General features: G+C 39.3%; 2 protein-coding genes across 2 annotated transcripts in view; one reads left to right on the top strand and one right to left on the bottom strand.

Annotated features, from left to right (window-relative positions):
- The window catches only part of LOC121515385 (periphilin-1-like), a 29,536-nt gene extending 27,602 nt beyond the window's left edge, over positions 1-1,934 (bottom strand). Inside the window, exon 1 of the mRNA XM_041796125.1 lies at positions 1,761-1,934. The gene's annotated coding sequence lies outside the window, so the exon portion shown is untranslated. The remainder of the gene's footprint in view (positions 1-1,760) is intronic.
- Positions 1,935-10,532: 8,598 nt separating this feature from the next.
- Positions 10,533-26,942, top strand: part of ppm1h (protein phosphatase, Mg2+/Mn2+ dependent, 1H) — a 72,260-nt gene continuing 55,850 nt past the window's right edge. The window contains exon 1 of the mRNA XM_041796591.1: positions 10,533-11,055. Coding sequence (XP_041652525.1) covers positions 10,823-11,055 — 233 coding nt within the window. The 5' untranslated portion in view covers positions 10,533-10,822. The remainder of the gene's footprint in view (positions 11,056-26,942) is intronic.

Below are 26,942 nucleotides of genomic sequence, written 5' to 3'. Positions count from 1 at the left end.
CACATTTGTACTTAAAAAAAAAACATTGCCAGTTTTGCTGCTGAAACATTTTAAAACAGTCACAGTCATTTTCCTTGAGAAGTTCAGACACTAGCGCTTTAAAAACACCATAAGAAACAATAGAGGGCAGCTTATCTGTCAACTGGAAATTGTTCCACATAGTAAGTGCTGCAACACTAAAAGCTGTCTTACCCCATTCAGTTCTAAACCTGGGTGTTTTTAAAGTGATCCAGTTTTGGGTTGCATGGGTTGAAATGTTTATAGACAGAAGTGAAGTCAGGAGGGAGGGTAAGGAGTAAGGAGGGAGTTCAGCAATGAGGGCTCTGTAAATAAACAGAATACTGTGCTGTTGTCTACGCTGACTCAATGACGGCCAGCCAACAGATTGATACAAGTCACAATGATGAGTTCAAAATCTATCACCAGTGATAAATCGAGTGGCACTGTGATACAAAGCATCCAAAGGCTTCAAGACAGAAGCAGTTGCATGTGCATAGAGAGTGTCACCATAATCTAAAACTGGCAGAACAGTAGCCTGGACAATCTTTTTTCTGTTTGACAAAGTCAGACAGGATTTGTTTCTATAAAGAAAAACAAGTTGAGGCCTGATTTTCCTTATCAAGCAAGACGTGTGTGATCTAAAAGACAAATCCTGATCCAACCAGATACCTAGGAATTTAAATTGTTGAACACATTCAATGTCTATATTTTCTACTGTTGACAGTGCAACAAAGGGGTCAATGTTTTGTCTATTGAAAAACATATAGTTTGTTTTTGGGGGTTCAGCATAAGTTTAAGGTGGATAAGAGCTTGTTGGAAAAAAATAAAATCAGTTTGTAGCTGAGACAGGGGATGGTCATTAGAGGGTGCAATAGAGTATAATACTGCGTTATCAGTGTACAGATGAATTTTAGAATTTTTCATTTAATTTGGGATATCATTTATATATATGTAAGGTCAATAAAAGTGGCCCGAGGATAGATCCCTGTGGTACACCTTCTGACCCCCATAAAAGATGACTTGACATTATCTACAACTATAGCTTGAGTTCTATTGGTTAAATAGTTGGAGAACCAGTTACATGTCATTTCAACAAAGCCAACAGAAGACAATCTGTTTAACAAAATGGAGTGGTCCACTTTATCAAAGGCCTTCGAGAGGTCAACAAAAAGGGCTACACATTCATGACCTTTATCAATGGAGCTTACATATCATTAATAAAGTGATGCTGCAGATATTGTGCTGTGACTCGGTCTAAATCCTGACTGATGGGAGGTGAGGATATTATTTATGGATAGAAAATTACGCAATTGTTGATTAACCAGTGATTCTAAAATCTTTACCAGACATGAAGTTTAGAGATTGGCCGGTAACTGTAAAAACATTTGGGTCAACCCTTTGCATAAATTTGCAGCTCTCAATAATACCAGTAGGAATAAAACTTAAAACGCGTACGGCTTAACATATCAACACTTCACTTCTGTCCTCATTTGCGGTTATTTCTTCAGGAAACACAGGGGAAGTTTCCCTTTTTAATGACTGACAACAACACAAGTACCGAACGATTGATAGACAATGTTAACTGTTCGTACGCAGTATGACTTCAAACAAAAGCGCCAATGCTGTTAATGGCGATATATGCCTGCGTTTAGTTCCTGTGTTAATTGTTATGATATCCCTGTAATGTGAGCAGTTGTTAGCAAATGTAGCTCATCTATTAGCATCATTCCAAAAAAGACAATCATAATAAAATCGCTCACCAAAAACTGACGTCAAAATTTCTGCCTGTTTCCCATGACTTTTCAGTCGCTAAAGGACACTTGTAGTTGTAAGTCAGTTACACAAAAGTCCAGACTTTTTTCGTCGTTTACATGTGTATGTGGAAACCAAAACGATGCTCATTGGGATAAAGCGTTACTTCCTGCTTCTTCTTCTTCGTCTTTTTCTTCTGCTGCTGCTGCTTCTTGTTTTTAATGGCGGTTGGCAAACAGCTTGTAGGTTCATTACCGCCATCCTCTGGACTGAAGTGTGGATCGGAATGGTTCTAGGATAGTACTATATTCTTCATTTTGTTTTTCTAAAAATTGAAAAAAGCTCTGTATCCTATATTTCCCGAATTATATCCTGATTCCCTAAGCTCCAACCTAATGTAATCTTTTGTTAATTTATTCTTCAAAACCGTTCTTTGTTGTTGATATTTTTGACACTGAATAATTACATGCTCCACAGTCTCTTGTGCCCCACAATATTCTCACATCCCCGTTGGGTGTTTATCGATGATTTTTAATGTACTGTTGAGGAGGGTATGTCCAGGACGCATTCTTGTAATGATGTCGTCTCCCCTCTTTCTGTTAGTTCCCATCATTCCTCCTACTTTCCTTTGGATATCATAATAATGTCTGCCCTTATGTTCATTGTTCCAGTTCTCTTGCCACTTTTTCTCATCTCCCTCTAATCGTGCTTTTGATTCAATCTTTCCTGTAGTTTATTGTCATATTAATCTCTGGTTTTGTTGCTGCCTTTTTTGCCAATTTATCTTCCAATTCATTGACTTCAATGCCTACTATGTGAGCTGGGATCCAGATGAATTTTATTATTGTTCCTGTTTTGTTAATGTTGAATAATGACTGCAGGATTTCTAGAATGATATCCTGTCTTGCCTGTGACTGCATGGTTTTGATACATGTTAGTGCACTTGCAGATTGTAGTTTTGTACACAGTGAGAGATTCTTTTTGGTATGAATTTGTAATTTACAGTTGTATAGTTTTTCTAATCTTTGCTTAGCACAGGTTTAGTTTGACAACAATTAAAGGCCTGTCCACTAGAGCCTTAGATAGAACATTTTCAGGAGCATAAACATTACCGATATAATGTGCACAAGTAGTGCAATAGTAAACAGGAGTTATTGTACAACAATCACGACAGTGGCAGTAATGAATTGAGATTAGCACCTGTCTTAGAGAAATAATTGTTTTTAGTGTTAGCAAAAATATTGTTCTTGTAGTGCTTGCATAAACATGTTTTGAACTATCCCATGCAGATAAACAGATCATCCATACTCACACCGAGCTTCACCACCTCCACATTTTCGTCTGCTACCCGTGTGTGGGCAGCTGTCTGTGTCCATCCATGAGTCATTCATCAGTTTGACTAGCAGTCCGATGACACACTCACAGAGGCCTTACTGACCCCGTCAGCAGTGTGATTATCTTGTGATGAATAATTGAGGAGGGATGCTGAGCAGGGAGCCAGAAGCACCTAGCTATAAGATTGAGTGGAATTACAGTAAATACAAGTCTAATGTGGGTTAAAAAATGAGTCATCGGAAACAGAAAATGTATCTGGAAATCACAAGCAAAGCTCTAGTTGTGGATCTGGTTGTTTTCTAAGGCTTTTTGTGTATTTTATTGTGAGTTAAAGGAGTGGATCCGACATGATAAAGATTACTAACACAAAATTGCATCACAAATTACGCATAGGAAATCAGATCAGGTCGGGTATGGGAGCATATGCCAGTTTGGCACTTCACTGTGACAATCTTGTTGCTTCAAGAGCTACAACACACAGACATATCCGAGAAATGGGCTTGTGTTTCTAGTGTCTAGCCACTGTTGAACCAGAGGCAATGTCAGAGGCATCTTAGCTGGACTAAGGACAAGAAGGACTGCTCTGTTGCTCAGTGGTCCAAAGTTTTCTTTTCAGATGAAAGTCAATTTTGCATTTCATTTGAAAATCAGGGTCCAGAGTCTGAAAGAAGAGATGAGAGTCACAGAATCCAAGTTGCTTGAGGTCCAGTGTGAAGTTTCCACAGTCAGTGATGATTCGGGGAGTTATAGCATCTGCTGGTGGTGGTCCACTGTGTTTATCAGGTCTAAGGTCAGCACAGCCATCTACCAGGGAAATTTTAAAGCAAGTCATGCTTCCCTCTGTTGACCAGCTTTATGGAGATGCTGATTTTATTATCCAACAGGACTTGGCACCTGCCCACACTGCCAAAAGAACCAATACCTGGTTTAGGGACCATGGTATCCCTGTGCTTGAGTGGCCAGCAAACTCACCTGAAGTTACTACAACATTCAACATCAAAGTTTAGTAGAAATAACAACCACCACTCCCTTATAAGAGTTTTAAAGACCTGACTCTCTGGAGACTAAAGATTTATTTAAGTGACTACTTCCTGGGCTTGGTGCTACAGATATTCTTAAATCTTGGGTGCAGCTGCAACTCTCAGTCAAATTTCAATTCCTAACTTTGATTTCTTTTTTTTTTTTTTTTTTTTTTGGTCTTACTTGGGGCAAAAACTGAAAAAATGGCCCACTTGGGGAACCACTGGTGTAGAGGAGGATGCAAGACACCAGACCCAACAATGCAGAGCAGCTGAAGGCCACAATCAGAGCAACCTGAGCTCCATAATACCTCAACAGTGCCACAGACTGATTGCCTGCCACACTGCATTGCTGCAGTAATTCATGTAATTCAAAAGGAGCCCTGACAAAGTATGGTGTTGTACATGTTCATACTTTTCAGTAGTCCCAACATTTCTGTGTTAAAGATCCTTTTATATTGGTTTTAAGTAATATTCTACTGGAGCCTATGCCAGCTGTAATTGGGCGAGAGACGGGGTACACCCTGGACTGGTCACCAGTCAATCACAGGGTGGCTGCTAACTCAAACACTGAAATGCTTTTCAGTACACTCTGGTGTCAGTCATGATACTGAAACAGAGAATATGGCTGCCATTTTTAAACATGTATTATGATGCAGTTGCTTTGGTAATAAAATGTGACATACAGGTCTACATAGAAACAGATTTCTTCATTCTGATGTGTGTTTACATGGTTTAGATGAGAGTATATCCAGTCTAAGGTATATCATCTCCAGCACAGCCGCTCACACACTGGCTCATTGTGCTTAATTAGGTCAGTAGAGCTTCTTTCCTGGCAAACTCATGAATTATTGATCTGAGATAGTCTGCCAATTTAGGAACTCCACTTTCATTGGAGTTCTTTCATTTTCTCCTGTGACTTTCTGTATAATGGGGGAGCTCACATTTTTAATGTGCATGTAATTCTATAATAATTAAAATAATTTAACTGTGCTTTGGTGAATAAGAATTAGGAACTGCAATCTAGTGATAATGCCATGCTCTTGAGTGTCTGATACAATGAACTTCAACCCTTAAAATCCCACACTTGAGCACAGTATATGCAAACCCCTAAAATGACTACAAGAAAGTAGTTTATTGATACAGACATGTTGATTTCATTCCAAAATAATGACCATTGTTGTGCTTAATGAAAAAAGTGTACATCATTCTATACTCTCCACATGGCATGGGACACATTTCACATCCATCTGGGCAACGGTCCACAGACTGATATTGGACAAACATTCTGTCACATGGGCCATGTAAAGCAACAAAACATAAGATGTGGAAGGAATGCACTGCTGTTGAGGGGTAAACTATGTTACATGGGCTTGACAGGCAGCCATTGTCATGTCACAACACAATTCATCACTTTTAGTTAAGCCAGGTAGCTGTTTTTTTAAAGGATATACTGGCCAGTTCTGATAAACTGTTTCTATAGATGCATCCACTCTAATCCCCCCCCCCCCCCCCGTTTACAGGCTTGCAGCCACTTCAAATAAAGCACAATTGTAGCTATAGTGGCTAAGGCTAAACTTAAAGCCACAGAGGGCTACATAGACGGTCTAATTGACTGATTAATGCCCTCACTGTGGCACTGATCCTGAACATCATGTGAAATAAGACAGTCCAATATCCTCATTCTTTTATGGAAGATTTATTTGTCATCCAACAATGGTCTTCGATGCTCTTCACATGGAAGTTTTCTATAAACTCTCTTTAAAAGATTGGTGGTCAAAAAAAACTGTATGTGCTCCTCCGTCTAGCAACACCTGACACCTCAGTGAAGGTTCCCACCTAAAAGTGATCTACCTGTACCCAACGGTGACACCTTCTGGAGAGATCTGTGTATTACACCTTATGGCCTCTAAATATGGCTCCTAAAAAACAACAGTGACTTTCTGTTCAGTGATGCTGATTGGCTGAATCATTTGCTGATTAGGAACAAGCAATACAGCTTGATGATGGACATGGAATATGCTTTGCACAATTAACCCTCGGAACCCCAAGCCAGTTTTTCCTATTTTTGTCCAGCTGGATTTTTTATGCTAAAATCCCTCTAGAATCTCAACCCTTTTAAGAACAATAAAGATATAGACATCTATTTTTTCAGCCCAACTTGGACTATCAGATTATGTGTGCTGCAAGGATGTCAGATTACCGTATCAAAAGTTATATAACCAGAAAGACCAAGTGAAAGAGCAAAGCAGAAATGAAATACAATAGAACTTTATATAAATCACATCCAGATCAACAATGAGCAATCCTTCTCCATCTGCATTAAGTTCCTACAGGTCTCATTTATCAGGAGAAAAAAAAACTTTAAAAAAAACACAACAGAATTTTCACTATTATTTATCTCTGTAAAACCAATTCAAATTTTATGTGGTATTTTATGTGTAGAACATGCATAAATCCTATTTTAGGAGCACAAATGTCCTCTTTCCATTATCTTGGCCAAAGAGAACTTTCCTTTCCAAACTGGCAGACAACTATCTTGTTATCTCTATCTATCTCTAACTATCTCTCTTGTTGATCTTTGCCTGGCCCTTACTGGGGCACTACAACCAAGAAAACAGTAGAAGATGAAATTGGAACATCACCATTAGCCAATAGGCTATCAATAGTTGGCTTTTACTGCCAGTGTCAAAATAAAGGACTGACAGGATTTTGCTATGTGGGTTTTTAGTATGAGAGCATCTGGATTAGAAATGTTCTGGAAGAAATATCAACACCAGAGCCATCTGTAGACTGGCAAAAAGTTAAGCTTCAGCTCACAACATACTCCATAGAGATCTGTCTTATGGTTCTTGAGATGTTGTAAACAATGCACACCTACCAGTTGGGATCATTGGAGATCCAGTGAGGTTCATAGTCTTGGTCTGACCTCATATACAGTCATATGTGTAAGTTTTAGGCATGTAGGGCGCTAGCGATTCATCATCTCAAGACATTGCGCTTGCAGCAAGGTCAAGCTCGACAGCATCTCTCTTGTCTAGGCCTCTTTGCTCCTGGTGATATGCCTGGAGACCACTGGAGGTTTTCAGGGCCTCAGAACATCCACATTACAACCAGTGGCTTGAGGCAACCCTACTACCCAACTGAGTGGTACCCTAGGCTGTGCTTACTTGCCACATCCACCCCTTATTCCACCCTGAAGGTTTGGACTTTGTTATTTTTTTCGACAGATTAGTTGCCACACCCCTGGTGATTTGCAAGGACATCCAGAGCACAGCCTGGGTTGTGTCAATCCTCTTCAAGCCAGTAGTGTCCTCAGGCAGGCGAGCCTACTCACAATTACATGCCTTACTTCCACCTCAATTTTTGGCCCAAAAATGCCTAAAAGGTCTGCACAGTACTGTACGTACAAATATCTCATTATAGTGCCCCCCTCTGGCTGTCTAGTAGAAGGACTCAGTAATCATTCTTACATCAAAAGCAATTTCTCCCCACATTTAATATGAATGATATCAGACTTGATCAGATCAACACAGCAGGATCTTTCTTTGATATACTGCCACCTAGTGTTGGCAGCCAGTACTACCTCATATACAGAACAGTGAACACTTGGCTTTTCATTTCAGATGTTTAATAATTCCCCTGTGAGACTCAAAGGGGCCTCTCTGCTGTGGTGGAGCACACACCCCAGTTTAGCCCCACCCTGTGGCTGCTGCACTACCTGTGGTTGGGACTCATCCTAACATTTGCTAAGGTTTGAGGGCCAGTTTATCAGTGCTTGCTGCATTCATCTAAACTTAATACAACTCTTGAAATATGCATTTCTGTACAATTATGTCTGTTAATTCTTGGTTTACTCAAAAATATCTGACTTTAGGGTTGCTTAGAGAAGAGGATTCTGTCAAGACGGGGGTGTTAGCCAGGAAATCTTTAGAAAGATAGATTTGAAACACTTCCAACATGAGCTGAACAGCACTAATTTATGAGTCCTTAAAAAGGACACCTACTTGTCATGATAAATAATATTTTTATTTTAAAATTCACCTCTCAACACTGTCTGTCCTGGAATAGAAAGGATCCTGAATGTACGATCAGTGGGCTGGCTGCTGCAGACAGTGGGACTGTATAACAGATCATTTAGTGAGCTTTACTTCGTCAAACTACAGCTCTGAGTGTGCCGAAGTCCTTGCAGTCCATGATGTCTAGACACACATCCTGGTGGGTTGGCTGAACACCTGGCCAATCAGACTGAAACTGACTTGCATGTCACAAAAAATAAACAAATAAATTAAAAAAATGGAAAAAATGGATATAAAAAAAAACAGACAGAAATCAGACATGTGATATTCAACAAATATAGCCTGATATGACCTATTTACAGTGACAGATCTGGTTTGGCTTAATTATGGTGGTAAATGAAACCTCTTATTTATTTCATGGAGGAACTGAGTTCATGACAAAAACCCAATAAATGCTTTCATTTCGCTCCAGTGACAGTCTGAAACTGAACTCAGTTTGAGGAAATTATGCTAGCAGTTAATTTCATGTCTCAAATTTCTGCTCAGAGCATTACTTATTATTACAATATTTTCCCCTGATCTAAATTGTTGGTATTGTATTCATCTCTTATTTGCTCGTTGCTTCTGGTCATTGTGTGGCTGGAAAATGCATCTTCTACCAAGCCGCAGTTCTCTTGCAGACTGAATAAGACTGTCCTCCATTATTTTCCTATATTTAGCTGCGTTCATGCTACCCTCTACCTTTATGAGCCTTCTGAGGCTGGCTGCTGAGAAACATCCCCACAGCATGATGCTGCCACCCCCGTGCTTCACAGTGGGCATGGTGTGTTTGTGGTGATGAGCAGTGTTTGGTGTCCACCAAACGTAGCATATGTAAGTCTCTTCCATCTCAGCTGCTGAAGCTTGTAACTCCATCAGAGTAGTCATAGTTGTCTTGGTGACCTCCTTTACTGGTCTCCTTCATGATCAATTTGTGAAGACAGACAGATCTAGGCAGATTTACAAATGTGCCATATTCCTTTCATTTCTTGTTAATGAATTTTACTGATCTCCAGGGATGTTCAGTGTCTTGAAACTTTTTTTTGCACCCGTCCCCTGACTTATCATTTTCAGTAACATTTTCCCTGAGTTACTTGGAGTGTTCTTTTGTCTTCATGGTGTAATGGTAGCCAGGAATACTGATTAACCAGTGACTGGACCTCCCAAACACAGGTGTCTTTATACTACAATCACTTGAGACACATTCACTTTGATATTAAAGATAAAAAAGCATTATTATTATTATTATTATTATTATTATTATTATTATTGTAAGGGTTTCTTCTGTATAACAGCCTTGGTTTTAGACCCTTCTTATTTATAAGTGATGTTATCAGGTACAGAAAGCATGCTGCAAGTCAGCTGACTGCACTCACATTCTCCATTCTTTACACACACCAAAGCCAAACCCAGGAAGACAGAGAGAAAGAGAGGGTGGAGTAAATTATATTAATGTGCCCTATTTTCCAGTAATTTTATGCTTTCTCCTAGAGAATCAAGTTTAACAGGAAGGGGGTTATTATTATTATCTGGGAATAATTCTTGATCAGAGGTTTTGACCTTCAACAGAGTTACAATTCAGCTGTTTTAAGTGTAAACCCACATGCTCTGTTTTACAGCTTAGACTCCAAGTCCTACCAAGGTGTCAAAAAACATGTATACTACAAATGTATATGACTTTATATCAGTTGTATGTGAATTTGTAATAAACATGATTGCTGCTTATAAATGTTGTTGTAGAGGTCCTGCTTTCCCCCTATAAGCACACTGTTTACTCAGATTTATTAAATGTTTTGTAATCGAGTTTTGTGGGGAGGGTTTTTAACTTTAACTTTTGGTATCCCAGCTGTTGCCTTAACCTTTGACCTAAACATAAAAATGGAAGTTTAATCTGATTTTATTTTGAAAGTTTAAGCATGTATTTCTCTTCTGAGATATATGGCATCTTAGATGAGGGATGCTGTCAGATGAATGGTCTGCAACCAGACTGTCTTGAAATTAACATTCTGTTTTCGAAAAAGGTGTTTAAGTTTGGGGTGTTTAAATTTGGAAAAAGGCTCTATTGTACTACAGTATAAAGAAATATTTTTTGGCAAGTTTCTTTGATAAGGGTGGTTATGTTTTAGGTTAATAATATAAGGTTATCACAGACTGACTCTGCATTGGACCATGACTTGGACCCCCCTCCCCACTCGACTGGGCCCCAGAAAGCTCTCCCCATTATGGGCAGCCTTGAGCCCATTTGGTGTCCATGAGATTTTTTTTAGTAGGCCAATGTTTGGGCCCCACTTTCCACAGCCCTCTGATGACGTCACGCAGCCCTTTGCGGCACCTTGCCCAGACAGAAGTAACCTGTGGAGGGATTACGCACCTTTGACCTGCAGCTCTGTCAACAGGACTCTAAGCTGCTCACGGAGACGCCAGAGCGTCCAAATCCACCAGTAGCAACCGGTTAGTCACATGACCAGCGTGCAGAGCTGCTGTCTGTGTGTATGTGTATCTGTGCTGCTTTTATTTCCGCGTTCACCCAGGGAGAAGAGCAGAAAGAGCCGAGCTGAATGAGTTTTTACGGCCGCCTTGTGTCTGCACATTTGACGCCGATAAACTGCGTCGTCGTGCGGGCGGGAACTAACGCAATCGCATCGCTGCTGCAGGACCATGCTCACGCGGGTGAAATCGGCGGTGGCCAATTTTATGGGAGGTATGATGGCTGGTGGATCCAACGGTGACCATCCCGGTGGCTCGGATCTGCCGCTCAGGTTCCCGTACAGCAGACCGGAGTTCCTGGGACTGTCGCCGGACGAGATTGAGTGCTCGGCGGATCACGTCGCCAGACCGATCCTCATCCTGAAGGAGACCAAGCGGCTGCCTTGGTCCACCGGCTACGCAGAGTGAGTAACCTGTGTGCGTCCATCTTTTTCCTACACAGCATTCAGCAGCATCCTCCTGGACCAGTGTTAACACTCAAAGGCGAAAATATGAACGCACACGCCGTCTTTGTTATCTTTATAGAGGCGTTCACGTGAATATTGCATTAAAATAGCTGCTGAAGCTGACATCTCCGTCTTATAGCCTGCACTAGAGTGTAAACATTAGAGGAGGCCAGCACCTCAGGACATAAACACACCTCTACCAAGCTGAAAAGGTCACTATACACTATAATCTTGTATTTATAACCATAAAGAAGCGCCTCATGATGCCGGAGGCGTGGTAGAAGGAAAAATAACTTACAGTAAGGTCACTGTTGGTGCAGACTCTTTGTAAAATAAATCCCACTGATGCGATCTTTTGTTAACATCAATAAACTGCACCCTCAAGGTAGGATTTTGAAAGCAATAGCAGTTTTTATTGGCATAAAAACTAGCTCACCTGGGTTCACCTGTGCCACGGGTATGTTGTGTTTGCATAGTCTAATATTTTTTTTTCTTTTTCTGTTTGTTGGCAAAGTAGAGCAGGTAAAACCTGACCTTATGGAGATGTCATACACACAATAATCAATAAAAAAAACATTAAATGTATTTCTCATTCACTGTTGTTGGATAATAAAAGTCCTCTTTTTAATTTTAGACCCAGATAAGAATTGCAGCTGGATCTTAGATGATCTATTGTATTATTAATGTCACTTATCTTATGTTTGGGGTGCATGATCCATTTGGCTCCTTGCATCCTCCTCCTAAGGCTGTAATGAGGCGGCTCTGTTGTATATCAAAGTGACATATTATGATCACAGTGCAGCAGCATAAAAAGCAAAGTTTGCTAAAAGCAGAGGTGATCTATGCAAACATGGTAAAATGTTAAGGGAATACTGTGCCTGGTTTATTATGAGGTTGTCAAAAACTGCAATAATTTGAAATTTAAGATACAATATAATCTCAATGAACGGTAGTATGGAGAAGTACCCTAACTCCCAAAAACTATTCCTGTATTATAACATAACCATATAGGAGAGAAATGAATCTGTCAGGCATTACAGGCAAGCTCCTGCACACTGTTTGAACTACAAAATAAAATTTGAAATGTGATAATTTATTGGTGCATTTTTAACTGTGCAGGAGTTTCCCAGCAATATTTGGTAAATATAAGCAAGAAATTATCCAATAGCGGGTGCATACTTCTATTTTTGTCGCTCCTTTCTTAAAGCAGGTAATGTTACATTTTGACTAGCTTCATGCAAAGTAGCATGACAATCCTATTTTCCAATGGAAACAAACAGGAATTGGAACTGTGCTAACTTAATTTGCATGCAGGTAGAATACGATTTGCATACAGCTAAAATAAGATTTACACCACACAAACAAAAAGCAGATCAACTTTATCTTCATCTAGTATGGAAAGACTGATAGATATAGCTTCATGATTACTGAAATATGGTGTTATAGCAGCTGTACATACACTGTGGTACACTATGAATAATCTCATCCAAGAAGATAGACACATGTTCAACAACAAGATGAGGAAATATCACCACCAGAGAGCACACAAAAGAGCTAAAGATGTATAGAACTACCTGATGTTTGGGAAGTCACAACGTGAGACACTTCAGGAAGTTACTAAGATGTGAATTCTGAGTTTAGAACTAAAATAATATTAACTTAAGTAATCAATAGTAACACCAGATCAGCTCAGACTGATGGCCAGTAGAACACATCATGCACATGTAGTTTCTCCAACATTTTCATCCACAAATGGACTTAAATGCTCCCAGTGTATTGGTTTAATTAGTGACCATGTAAACTGATGGCTTCCAGCCAACTGCATTTGGAGATATTGGATGCACAAAAGACAGAAAGAGTGGCAAAAATAGGCAGGAAAAATTGTGAAAAGTGGTTGCAGAGTGTTAAAAATGGGCAACAGTTGGATGAAAGTCACAAATATGGGGCAAAAAATGTCAGGTAAATGGTGAAAAGCAGTTAATAAGTGACAGAATGGGTTAAAAGTGGAAAATAGGGTTGTAGATAGTGATGAAAAGGGGTTAAAAAGTGGCACAAATAAGTAATTTAAACATCAGAACCCAACAATAGCTTGACACATTTTTCAGCTCAAATTGAGTTAACTGTTAGCCAGGATGCTATAACACCAATGCTACTGATACTACCCACATGCATCAACATCATTAATAAGCCACAACTGTGGAGGGCCCATTCTCTGGGTTTTTCAGGGGCCCAGAAAATTCTGTGGGCACGCCTGAAAACAACCACAGATGCACTTGACTGGAAGTCATCACTTTGCATGGTCACTATTTTAACTGCAACAGTGATATTATTTTCATTTTAGTGATGCATGATATTGGATTTTGCCGATATCTGATATTCATAAAGTCATTCCAGCTGATAGATATGTCTATGTGGGAAACACTGAATACACTTTAAATTTAATGAAAACTTCAAGAACTTGAACCCTGGATCACAAAAGTTGCAAACAGCCACACATGAAATGTACTGAGTGATTAACTCATGATAAGGGCGTTGGTTTTATGTCTTGGAACATTTTGAATAAAAAAATATTTTGAAATACATCTAAAATGTACAGAAAAAGAAAGCCCTTATTTCTTCGTCAAACTATTTTATAAATTCAACAATCTGAAAAAGGAAGCCGGCTTTAATTAAGCGAGTAGTCAGCTGTTTGGCTGGCGCTTATGGAAAGACCTGGTTATTGAGTGTCTATAAGACTCCTTTGTTTGGTGCTGTGGCATCAAAACAGTTATCTGCATCATTTAATCTTCACAGTATATCTAAGTTCAATATTCTGGCAATGAGACTTTTCCATAATGTTTAATTTGCACAAGCACGTAGGCATCAAACCATTGCTATGTGTGCTGTATAGACAGCATCCTCTATTTCTGTCTGCAGGAGTTTATGATAAACCAGGTCACTGGGAGTATAGTTCAGTAGAGACCTGGTGGTAGGATCAGATCCTGATCCTGGCACTGTCTGGTGCTTGTCTTACCAAGTTTCTTATTTTTCCGTGCTTCTTCTCTCTTGTCTTGTAAATGCAAAAGCCCCAAAATCTTTGAAAAGCAACTGGAGAGCTAAGTGCTCACAAAATTAGCTACATGCCTTTTTGATAATATTGATCATTAACGTAAAGGGGATTGTATTGGTTTAAAGCACATGGTACCAAAAAAACCACAAGTACTGAAAATCTTCATAACACCAATTCACTTCTATCTTTTATTGTAGAGGTCAAAGAGTGTTTGAATGCAGTCAGCGCCCTGAATTCATTAGTTCACAAAGAGGACTGGGTTTGTTCAGTGTTTTGCACTTTACATTAAGCCTTATCCCCTTTCAGTGAGGGCCTGTAATGATAGAGCACTTATTTCCCTCAGCTTAATTGTTTAATCGATGATGTTATACAGACACTCAGTAAGAGCTCCGTGTGCAGAAACTCCCCCGCTCTCTATGCATCTAAAGTTTCAACTTCAGCCGTTCTCCCGGCTAACCCACTGTGGATGTGTGAATGCTTGTCAGGTTAGGTCAGACAGAGCTGCACCATCTCAGTCTCGCTCCCTCAGGCTAGTGTTCATTTTTCCAGGAAATAAATGGGACAAAGTTACATTTTAACAGCACCAAAGGATAAAAGGACGGTTATTGAGCTTGTAATTCAGCCCTGTTGTTTTTTTCTCTCATTTACAGCTCACCTTACTGCCTCTTGAAACATCATAAAATGGAGATAACTGTTGCACAGTTTTTCAGAGAGAATGTCATCATAATGCTTGTTTAGTCTAACAAGCAGCCTATATTCAATTTGCTGACAAAAAAACAGGAAAAGCAGTAAATTCCTACAATTCAGATGCATTTATCAGAGTAAATATTAACTTTTTGTTCCTCTACTATTGATATCTAACCTTGCAAAGCAGATGGGTTAGCCAGATTCTATGGCTGTCATCAGGCAGATCTATCTTGCAAAGCTCCAGTCTGAATTGTGCCATTTCTGAAAACAGACCAAAACAATCAGCGTCATTTGAGGAGAATGGGTCGGTAGCTATGACCAGGGTTTAGTTGTACTGGAAGCAGGCCTAGTGGCTTGTGCAGGTGTAGCATTTAGCTTGGATGTAGCGACACTTTATAGATAGTATAGCAGCAGTTTAGCAGAACTGGGCCACAGGAGCAAATAGCCACACCGAAAGCCTCTCTTTTTTCCATTTCTCCAGACCGGCCTTGGCATGAGTTTTATCCACCAACAAGCTCCACTGTTCATAAACCACGGCAGCGCCTGTCTGCTGAGCTAAGTTTACTACCAGAGCTGCACATGCCTTACTCATTTTGTCTTGTCTCTCTGATAGCATCAGTAATGACTTCAACCCTCTTTGCATACACATCCAGACGCTTTTTTGTTTTTTTTTTTAAAAACAACACCAAGAAGTTGTGGCGAGAGATGAGACGCAGGTCTTGTAGCTCCACCATGTCTTCTTGTTAGTTGCTCCTGCAAATGATGAAATTATTATAATCTGTGTATGTGATGGGTAAAGTGGATAAGCACAGTCATAAAAGTCACAGATGAAATGCCTCTCTCTAATGTCCTCTAAACGTGCATTTTCTCTCCTCTATCTTTCGGAACCATGAAGTCATTATGAATCAGACTCTGACCAGAAACATCCCTCCCCCCTTCCTGCTGGTCACAACTGTAATTTGCTTTTGTCTGCATACGGCTGCCTGAGTGAGCGTTATATTACTGTGAGATATTGCACCTTTATGTTCATTGTGTTGTTTCTGTTTTGGCTAAAGTGTATGGCTGGCTAATGTTTAGCTAGGTTATCCTAACTTTAGCATGTTAGCATTTAGATAAGCATGACCGATAGAACAAGGCACGTCATGATAAGTGGGTTGAATTGAAACAGGGAACTTGCGGAGTTATTGACTTTTTCGCAAACTAGTTGTAAACTTGCCGTTGAGGCAAACTGTTCTCTTTAACAAATCTGATGCTCAGCCACGCTGCTCTGAGCTCTAATCACTCTGCTAAAGAGGTCAATTATTAGCGTGTGACATGAAAGGAGTTGGAGCGCCCTCTACTGGATAAATAATGGAACACATCATGTCTAAGTGAAACGAAGTCTTACCCCTGCTCTTTAATACAGAACAAAACAAGTTTTGACATCGATGTCTATTGGCCAACTTCTGGCTGATTAAAGATTACTTTTAATAGGATAATCAGCCAGTTAAATCAGCGGGTTGATCAGTCAATTGAGCCCTAAATAATAGCATGGCTGTTCTTAAAATTAGCTTGAAAGTAATTTTATTTTCCTCAGATGGCTTTATCCCTCCTTTTGACAATTTATCAGTGCATAGTTTTTTTTCTCATGTATGTATTTCATCCTCATATAAATTTAAGTATCACCAAACTGCAGACATGGCTCTAACTTTGACATCATACTCACGTAATGAGAGGCATGCTCTAAAATGATTCTGAGTACTGTATCTGCAATATTTCATGAGCACTTGTATGCATACCTAGGCTTGCTGCTGACACTGATACCCGATTCTGGTGTCTACTGGTGTCTGGGCATCTCTAAATCTCACATTATGTAAGTGGAACAGTAGACAACTTTTGTTACATTAGAATGCCACAGCAACAACAACAGGCACTGAATATTGGGTGTTTTCTTGTTTTCATTTATCAAAAATTGCAGGCAAACTTCAGCACAATGTCAAACTTTTCCTTTTTTAAATTTAGACAGTGTGCTGGAACTGGCCTGCAATTACTGATGGATTTATTTTGTTTTAAATGTACTTTTCAATATTATTGATCACAGAGATTTAACTGTTTGTAAACAAGAATTAAATGCTAATGGCATGATAAATTAGCTGAAAATTGTTAGATAAAAAAATCTCCGTAGATTCATTCCTTGTGAAAGTGGTTATTTGTTTTTCCAGTGCTTTAAGAGATCTTTACGGTTACTGCCTCCTATAGAATGAAGAAATCCCCTGAACCAGTTGGATTTTTTTCACACACCCTCCTCTATCCCTCTTCATGCTAATCTCCCATGAAGAATCTGTAATCTCTACTTGGAAAAGAAAAGACCATAATTGGCCTCTGTGAAACCGTTACCCGTTCATATGTGCGAAGTGGGGTGTATGATAATGATAATCAATTGAAATGGCACAGTTATTTTACTGACTTTCTGTGTCAACTCAACATGGAAGTAAAGCTGCTGCCAGGGTGTTGTGTGTATGGCTGTGAGTGTGTTTGTGCACATATGTGGCAGCTTGGCACAGCATCCGTGAGGACTGAGCCAAACCGGGATTTGTCAACAGCTGGGCGACCAGCAGGCCTGGATGTAGTGAATTCTCTCTGTGAACAGAGAAAACCTGAAAATACATGATATGATAACATCCATACTGAGACACTGCAGAGTGTTTAAAGTGTCTTACTATGACATCAGATCTCCTTATTAAAACATAGAAAATCTAAAGACGGAGACACAGGTAGAAGCTGGTATGACTGATGTTTCCATAGAGCTATTGCTTTTAAACTGATTTATATTTAAACTACACTTCACTACACAGTAGTAGAGAAATCCTTTGATTCGTTTCCTCATGAGTGAACTTGTATTAGTGTTAATCCTGAGTGAATCCTGCCTATTTTGGTCAAGATTACAGCCGCACAGAGATTATTTCAGTATAATTATTTGTAGCACTTTTCAGCTTTGCTAGCTGGATGGCTGTAAGAGTGGATTAGTACGTTAGATTGTAGCTCTATTTTCTGGTCCAGGCTTAAATATCTCGGCAAGTGCTGGACAGGTGTCAAACAAAGTTAGTACAGGAAAGTTAAGAGGGCAATGATAATTCTCCAACATTTTCTGCATTGACTTAATTGTTTAGGTGTTTTAAAGTATCATCAGATCAGGAATGTTTTACCTTTGGTTTATTGGCAAATGCCTGCAAAACAGACGACATATGTACCTGCCTTACATGCTTTGAGTTTTCAGATAATATTGGTATGATAAAATGCAAGACAAGGTGTATTAAATTTGGTAAACACATGTGCCTACTTGCCGGTGACATTAGCATTCAGTTTATAACACAGATCTCCATGACACAGGGCTCATAACCTGGAGTTATAGGAGTCAAGCTCAAGATACAATACATCATCTACAGGAGATATTGCTCAATTTAAATTATCATTGTTTTAAGCCAAACAAAATAGCCTGAAACACAAAAGGTATTACCAAAACCTTGATATGAACCATTCATATGTTTTTTTAATCACAATTTTAGATAGTTTGAGTGAACCTAATTCTAACAACCACAGAACAGACAGACCCTCGTGCCCCGCCTGAAATCTCTGGCACCCGCCCAAGGGGGTCCCTCAATCATATCCTCCTGAGACCTGAGCTTTAGTTTTGGAACCATTTGTAGTTTCTCCCATTTATTTGGGATAAGTAGGATCTGAAAGATTAAAACATCAGTCTGATATTTGAACAGGAATTTCTTGGAGATTTTCCTTTCCAAATTCCACACAAATTCCCCCCAAAATTCAAGGAAATTACCTAAAATTGCTGTTAAAATTCTTAAACATATTATAAAGTATTACATAAAGCCTTTTTTAAGAGTTAAAAAGTAAAAAAAAAAAAAAAAAACGTTTTCCTAAAAAATCCCAAAATTTGAAAGCAAATACCCCAAAAATTCCATAGTAAATTCCTTAAAACTTTATAACTTTACAAAAACATTCTCCAAATTTTCATGACAAAGACAAAACATCCAAACATTCAAACAGATCCTTTGAAATTTCCACAAGAATTCTTTAGCGTTCTAAGGAACACCCCCCACCTCCAAATTCCCAATCAAATTCCTACAAAATTTTAAATTACTTTCTTTGGTTTCCATAAAAAGGGCTGAAAATTTCCAAACAAATTTTCCTGAACATCCCCCCAAATTTTCCCTTATTCCCATGAATACGCCAAAAGAGAAATTTCAACCAAATTTTCACCAAAACTTCCAATCCAACTCTCCAAAATGTAAAAACATAAACGCCAAATTTCCACAAGAATACTTGAAAATTCCCAAGCAAATTCCCTGAAATATCCAAATGCCATATTGTCTCAAATTTTAAGCAAATTCCTTAAACTTTGGTGAAATTCCAGACAAATATCTCAATATCTAAAGCAGAAATTATGTGTATGTTAAGAAAGTTAAAATGTTATGTCCCCATATGTTCACGCAGGGTCTTAGAGGAGTGACACATTGTGATATCTGATTAACTAAAGAATATAAACTGGCATAATCCCAATGTTTTTCCTCCTTCCTCTATCCTGACATCAGCTTCTTCTTTGGCCAGTTAACTTCTGTTCATGTTACCCTCATTTTTGCCATTTAGAGCAGCAGTGGCTGGGATAAGGGTCAGCACCTCCATGTTTGAGGTCATGGTTCTCTGCTGAAATATGGTGCTCCTTCTGAAAAATGCTCCTTTTTTTAAAGGGGAGTGAGTCTTTGCCCCAAATGAAGAAGGGTTTGTTCATGAGTGAGGGCAGAAGAGATCGAGTAACAGACAGATTTTTGCGGTGTCTGCAGTATTGCGGGTGTTGTTCTGGACCATTGTGGTAAAGATGGAGCTGAGCTGGAAGGTAAAGCTTTCAATCTGCATTTTGGTCCTTTTTTTTTTTTATCCTCGCCTATGATCATGAGCAGAGAGTAGTGACTGAAAGAATGAGATTATTGAGATAAACAGTGGAATGTTTTTTCCCACCCCTATTGTTTGTAGAATCTCAGTTTTTTCCTTCTTTCCTCGAATTTATGTGGTTTATATGGCCAGCTACAAAACAAACTTTAATTTATTTGTTTCTTTGAAGTGAAAATAAGCATTTTTTTGTAAGAAATTTTTGTACATTTTTAATCATGAGAAAGTATTCAGTAGTGTTGGTTTGCCAATATCTACAGCCCCTCAGTAGTGGAATTTAAAATCAAAGTCTGGGATCACACAGGATGAAAAGCACGTGCCTCCTTCACTCTGTTTTTCTCCTACATACCCCTGCCTGTGTGAGGCCTTCCTCAGCCTGCTGGGGTTATTCTGGGTTATTGTGTTGCTCCCTGTGGAGGAAAGAGGATCAGTTCTGCTTTACGATGTGGATTCTGATGAACAGTCTCTGGGTGCGTGCATTGCCTGTCAGGTCCACTGAGCATGATCATTTGAATGGATCACTGAGAATTGCTCACTCTGACTTAGGTCACCATTTCTTCTCCAGCACACTTCGGGGCGTCAGTTTTGCAGACTAGAGTTAACGCTACTCTCCTCTCTGGTTGATTCTCCCCTCGTCATGCACAAACACTAGCACTGACCTCTAATGCTTCTCCTTTTTCAGGGTCACAGTGCTGCAGCTTTGAAATCAGTCTACTTTGATGGATTGAAATGCTTAAACAGTTCACGACAGCAGCTTTGTGATTAATCCTAGCTTCTGTGTTTTGTGATGTTTAATGTACTGAATTTCTTTTTATTTAGAGAAGTTTCAAGACCCCCCTCTTTCCATAAATGTGTCGCTTTTCTTTCATACCATAACTGCATCATACCATTCTGCCTCCATACCTTTTTTTTTGCAGATACTGAGGTGAACAGGCAAAGTAAAGGTGGTTTTAGTTTAGAGATTAGATTCTCTGCCCTAGCCCGAGATCAGCCTTACGTGGCCCACAGCCAGATATTAAGCCAGGTCAGCGTCCCCACTTGAGGGGAGTCAAAGACATCCTGTCTATTTACCCTGTAATAACTTTAAAACAAATTCCCCTAAAACAAGCATTATACCACTGATTTCGTTCAGTTGTATTTTTTTGACATTATGAGGGAGAAAAGCTGTTTAAAAAGTGGCACTGCCAGCAGGCACGTTGCAACAGGGCAGGCAACCCAGGCAATTACTTAAGGCCTCTAGGTGGAAGAGGGCCTCCCAGAGACGGCTGACACTGGTCAGTATCAATGAATCCATGGAATTCTATTTAAACTGTAAAAACAGCCAGCAAGAAGGCTGCTGAATACATGTATTTGTGATAGATGGCAATAATTGATAACTGCCATGAAGTGAATTCATGGCAGAGGATGACAAGAAAAGACAAGACCCTAGTAAGTGAGAATGTGTTTCATTAAAAACCATCTGAGACTGGGGTTGTGGCAAATGACAAGAAGAGACACATGTTATTTAAAGTTAGGTAACTTTTTAACCATAAATTGTAGTCAAGTGACTACAATTTTTTTTACCCACTGGAAACCTGACATTTGCCATTTCGACATGACGTTACACATGTCGCTGTGGCACTTTGATGGCTTTTCTAGCAAGTCTAGAACTTTGGTGACTTTCCGGGCTTTCATTTGTTTTCTAATCCATTTTTCGATTGTATCCAAGGTGCCCACTGCCTGGGGCCTTCAGAGAGTCTAGAAACACACCTGTCTGCAAGCCTGCACAGGTGGTTTAACCTTTAGATAAAGGTAGACAGTTGCCTGGAGCCTCCTGCTCCAAGGGGCCAAAAAATACAATCATTATATGAGATCTACATTTTAAAAAGTCTTTCAGTGATTAAAATGTGTTTCTGAATGTGAATAAAGGCTCAGAGTGAATACAGTGGCATCAAAATAGATTTTCACTATCCACCTGATCTAGAGATATATTTAGATAAATATACATATGTTGAGGCTGAGTTCGGATGATCTTGAAAGAACTGATGAAGTACTATTGGATATTTAGTTTTTATATTTCACACCTTGATATGTCCCATAGTTCTGGCTTTGTCACCTGAAAAGAGCTGCCTCAAAATAATTTGTTCACTCGCTTTGATTGCTCATAGCAAAACGGTGAAGAGTCTCATTAACTGTCTTTGCCTTGGGCCTCCAAATTAGTAAAACTGCCCCTGCTAGCTTGCTCCACTCCCCGAGCACACTAGTGCAAATGGGGAAGACTGGGAAAGGGAGCATGGCATGCAGTTATGCACAGGTGAAGAAAAAAGAAGCCAAAACATCAATTAATCAGCTGCCAGCCTATCAGTTTATCATTGATTTAAAGAAGGAGCTGTGCAGACTGAAGCTTAGCCTGGTTACAGTGCACAGTGATGCCTGCAGGTCCACTCCTCATCCTCACAGCTCTGATTATTACAAACAGGTAATACAGCACAACTATAATAAATGCTTCTGTGCTGTTTCATCTGAAAACATTTCTGTCATTAACCAAGTCTGACTAGTTTAAACATTAATTTAACAGAAAACTTCAGAGAAACCAGAAGGCCAGGTTTAATCATGCTTGGGCACATATATCAATTGATGGGACAGGCTCAGAATAACCGTGCAGTATACTGGGTAGGGTCAGGCGAGATTCTTCAACTTGAGCCAAGCTCTACTTTAGTTACATGATTATTATAACCAGTGCATGTTCAGGCAGATTTTCTCATTGTAATGGTTGCCATTTGGCTTGGCTTCATCTTTTTTGCTTTTTGAAAGAAGAACAGGAAATATTTAGGATATGAAGACATGTGTAGTTTAAGTTTAGAAAAACTCAAAAGTGCTCTTGAAAGTAAATCAAGGCTACAGTTAGAGTTTAATATGGCTTAGACAAAGTTTCTGTCCAACGGTAGAGCTGTTACATTAAAGCCAATTCTTTGAAAGTACCTAAAAGGAAAGGCGTGTTAAAAGCACATCATTAAAGGCTTCACCCTCCACCTGCCTAAACTTGCATGTTTGAATAGGACGGCATTGGCATTGTGGGAGTAAATAAGTAGTGACAAAGCCTTCCCACCCACAGTCATTCATTCATGCTCAGCCACCACTACCTCTGAAACACACCCTGTAACCTCAGCACTCCAGTCAATGCTTAATCAATATGCGTGCTTATGAGCTAAACTCTTGCACCACTTCAGCTCTTAGTATGTTTAGTCTGCAGTTTGGCAGAGATGCATGTGTGAGAGGGCACGTCCATGCTTTGGATCATGACTACAGCTTATTCTCAGCTTTTATATTTAAGTCAATAGTGCAAGGATTAGTGGCAGGTCAGTTGTTATAAAGTATTCTGATCAGATTACGGCTATCAGGTTGGATCAAATCTTGAGAACATGTTAATGAAAATAAAAAATCTGATTAGATGATAATCCAGTTGTTTTTTTTAAATTTGGATGAAACCTTCAGACTGAGATAACTGACCTCTGACTGGGGATATTTGTGCAAAATTTGAAGGAATTCCCTCAAAATGTCCTTAAGATATTGTATTCAGAAGCAAGGAATGAACATGAGGCCTTGACCTTTGACCCCCCCCCCCCATAAATCAAATCATCCCTGAGTCAGAATAGACATTTATGACAAAGTTTGAAGATCCATCACAGTGTTCTTGAAAGGGGTTGCACTAGGGATGCACGGTTAATTGTTAAAATGGTTAACTTTGTTTATTAAATTAGCTGGCACGGGATTTACGAGTCTTTAAACTAATTACCTTTCATTTTTATAAACACTGGCTTAAAATAACAGTTTATAATGCTCTCTGTTTTTTACGGTTCATTTTGGGCTTTTTGTGCCTTTATATGATAGAGGAGGACAGTGGATAGAGTCGAAATAGGGACGAGAATGTAGGGGGAAACATGCGGGAAAGGGCCACAGGCCGGATTTGAACCCAGGCCGCCCGCTTACATGGGGCGCCCCCTATAAGGCTCTTTTAAACTGTAATGAACCTCCCGCCACTAGAGGCTGCTGTAGCTTCAGTTAATGGCCGCTGCCTTGCTGTCTGGCACTTTACCGGATGTAAATATGAGAAGCTCAGCAGGGGCTTAGCGGTTAGCATGTAGTAGGAACAGTGCAGTATGACAGTTTTTTAAAGTAGTAAATGGAAATAAACTAGTATGTAGGCTGTGGAGGTTGAAGTCACGTGCAACTAGTCACCCGAAGTAAAAAGAGGCCACACATCAAAGCATAATATTAATCTGCAAAGTGAAACGAAGGCTGTTGGCGCTAGCTTTTAATGTTAGCCACACTTGGGCTAACATCACACCCGCTGACACAATGAACTGTGAGGAATTTGACTGTTTTCAAGGGATTATCTCCTCTTTAGACTTGTCTGTTAAATGAAATTTAAATTTAACTAAACGGCATAATAGATGCTTAGAAACATCCTTAGGTTGCACTGTTGCTTTGGTTTAACATCAATATTGGCTGATATCAACAAACATGGGCCTTCTGCAATCATGTGGCATGAACAGGTATCAGTTGCAGACGTTTATCTGTTGTGTTTAGAAAACTTAATGCTGGCTGCTAGCTCACATAACTGCTGATGTAAAGAGGGGATTTTTACTGGGCAGAAGTAGTCACCTGTTGGACAAACTCTGATCTGTTTCATGGTAAAACCCAAGAGAAAATGTTGGCACAGTGGGATCTGATTTTTTTCTTGAAAGAATTTTTAGTGGATGATTTGGTAACCTGTGATGTATGTCGACAGTTACCTTAACGGTTATCACCCATTTTTTTCTCCAAAAGTTAATTTCACCCACAGCAGCCACAGTCAATATTTGCAGCTCCACCAATCTGACACACTGACACTCTAGGATTGTGGGTAATGTAGTGCTGTTGACTAAGATCACGTATGAAGCATGTTTTTTCTTCAAATTTGATTGATAACAAAAAAAATCGTCTTCTACATGCCCATAAATCATTGTTTCACACTCAGGTACCTCTTGGTAAATCTGCATAGAATGGTTGTGACATTTTCAGAACTGAAAATCAGCATGGACTGAATGATGTGGTGGCTTATTAGGGACAGCAGGAAGAAGGGAGTCTAATCCCTCTCACCACCCACCTCTGTCCATGACTTTATAAAGGCTTTTTTTAAACTCCAGGGTAGACACACTTCTGCTGAGGTTTAGTAATACTTTAAAACATTGGTGTCTGCCCTAATTTTAACAACTGGTGCACCTGTAGCTCTTGAAATATTGTGTGTTTCACACAAAAGGAAGAAAACAAACAGCAGAAGCTGACCAAAGAGGGCAACTGTGGCTCAGTAGGTCGAGCTGTTTCTCTCAACTAAAAGGTCAGTCGTCAGCTCCTGCAGTCAGTCACATGCTCATGTGTCCTTGGGAGAAACAACTATCCTAAAGTTCTCCCACTGTTGTATGGATATGTGATGCACCAAAACCACATTTTTCCAGACCAAGTATGAACACACTACTTACATTTGGGTACTCACAGATACCGAGTACAAATACAAGTACTTACTGATATAATGAATGTTCATAAATTGTTTTGAAAGTTTGTTTTAATGTCATCAGTTACTAATGAAAACTTTCCTCATCCATCCTCTTGATAATTTATTAATGCATAGTTGTATTTCTCCTCTGCTTTTATCATTTCCATTAATGTTAAAATATCAACAGACTGCAGAAATGGCACCAACTTTGATCACATATTTACATGATAAGAGGCTAACATCATGCAGAATAAAGTATCTGCAATGTTTATTAGTACTAGTAGTTGTTGGCACCAATTACCTCCTGAGACCTGAGCTTTTGTTTGGAATGCGTTTTTAGTTTCTCCTACTTATTTGGGATAAAGAAGACCTGATCAGTTTAGATTTTTGAGTTTTTTTGTTTTGGCTGTGTGCCGGCCAGTTGGTCAGAGAGGGATAGTGGAGTCATTTTCTTGTTATTTTGATGGTGGACCACAAGGACTTGTTTAGGCCAAGCATAAACAACATTTCCACCAAAGATTTCTGGATTTCTTAAAAAATTAAAAATTCCCTAAAATCTATGTGAAAATTCTTACATATTTGTAATACTTTCCATAAAAAGAAACCCCAAACTTCTTCAAATATTACTGAAGTGTTTCAAAGAAAGTTATGATGGTGGCTTAAAAAGTGAAGAGAGCCCAGAAAAAAATCCCCCCAAAATTCCATATGCATTTCAGAAAATTTTGAAGCAATTTCCCCAAAATTCAAAGAAGTTTCACACAATTTGCGCTAAACTTTCGATCAAATGACCCATAAATTTTCTTATCAAATTCCCATAAATGTACAAAAACATTCCTTAAAATTCCATGAAAGTAAAGGAAGTCATCAGCCGTTAGAGCATAATTCAAATGTTTTTGAACAAACTTCATAATGATAACCATTATTTTTTTAAAGATAAAAACCTCAAAATGCACTGTTCCACATTATTAAGCAGGCCACAGGTTTCAAGCAATATGGGAAAGAAAAAACATCTCTCTGCTGCTGATAAGCCTCAAATAGTGTAATGCCTTGGAGAAGGAATGAAAACATTAGATATTTCATGAAAAATTTAATTGTGATCAACGTACTGGGAAGAAATTTGTGGCTGATTCAGAGTACAGATGGGTTCATGCAGATAAAGGCATAATGAGGAAGGTTTCTGATTGACAGTTTCATCAGATTAAGAGAGCAGCTGCTTAAATGCCACTACAAAGCAGCAAACAGGTATTTGAAGCTGCTGGTGCATCTGGAGTCCCACCAGCCTCAAGGTGTAGGATCCTCCAGAGGCCTGCAGTTGGCCTGTGACGTCAGCAAGGAGGTGGCAGTCATGTTTTGGGCTGGATTCATGAGGAGAGAGCTGGTAGGCCCCTTAGGCTATGTTCACACTGCAGTTGAAAGTGACCTGAATCTGATTTTTTTTGCTCACATGTGACTCGTATCTGATTTTTTTCTGACAGTGTGAACAGTGCAAGTCACATTGAATCTGACCGTTTTGAATCAGATTCAGGCCACTTTCGTATGTGGTTCTAAATCAGATATGTATCTGATCTTTTGGAAGTTGACTGCAGTGTGAACAGGCAAATAAAAAATCAGATCTGAGAAAAGATCAGAATTGAGCATTAAGGCCTGCAA

The sequence above is a fragment of the Cheilinus undulatus genome, linkage group 9, assembly GCF_018320785.1.
Source record: "Cheilinus undulatus linkage group 9, ASM1832078v1, whole genome shotgun sequence".
Classification (NCBI taxonomy): Eukaryota; Metazoa; Chordata; class Actinopteri; order Labriformes; family Labridae; genus Cheilinus; species Cheilinus undulatus.
The sequence above is the reverse complement of the archived record's forward strand: the minus strand, read 5'-3'. Positions and strand labels throughout refer to the sequence as shown.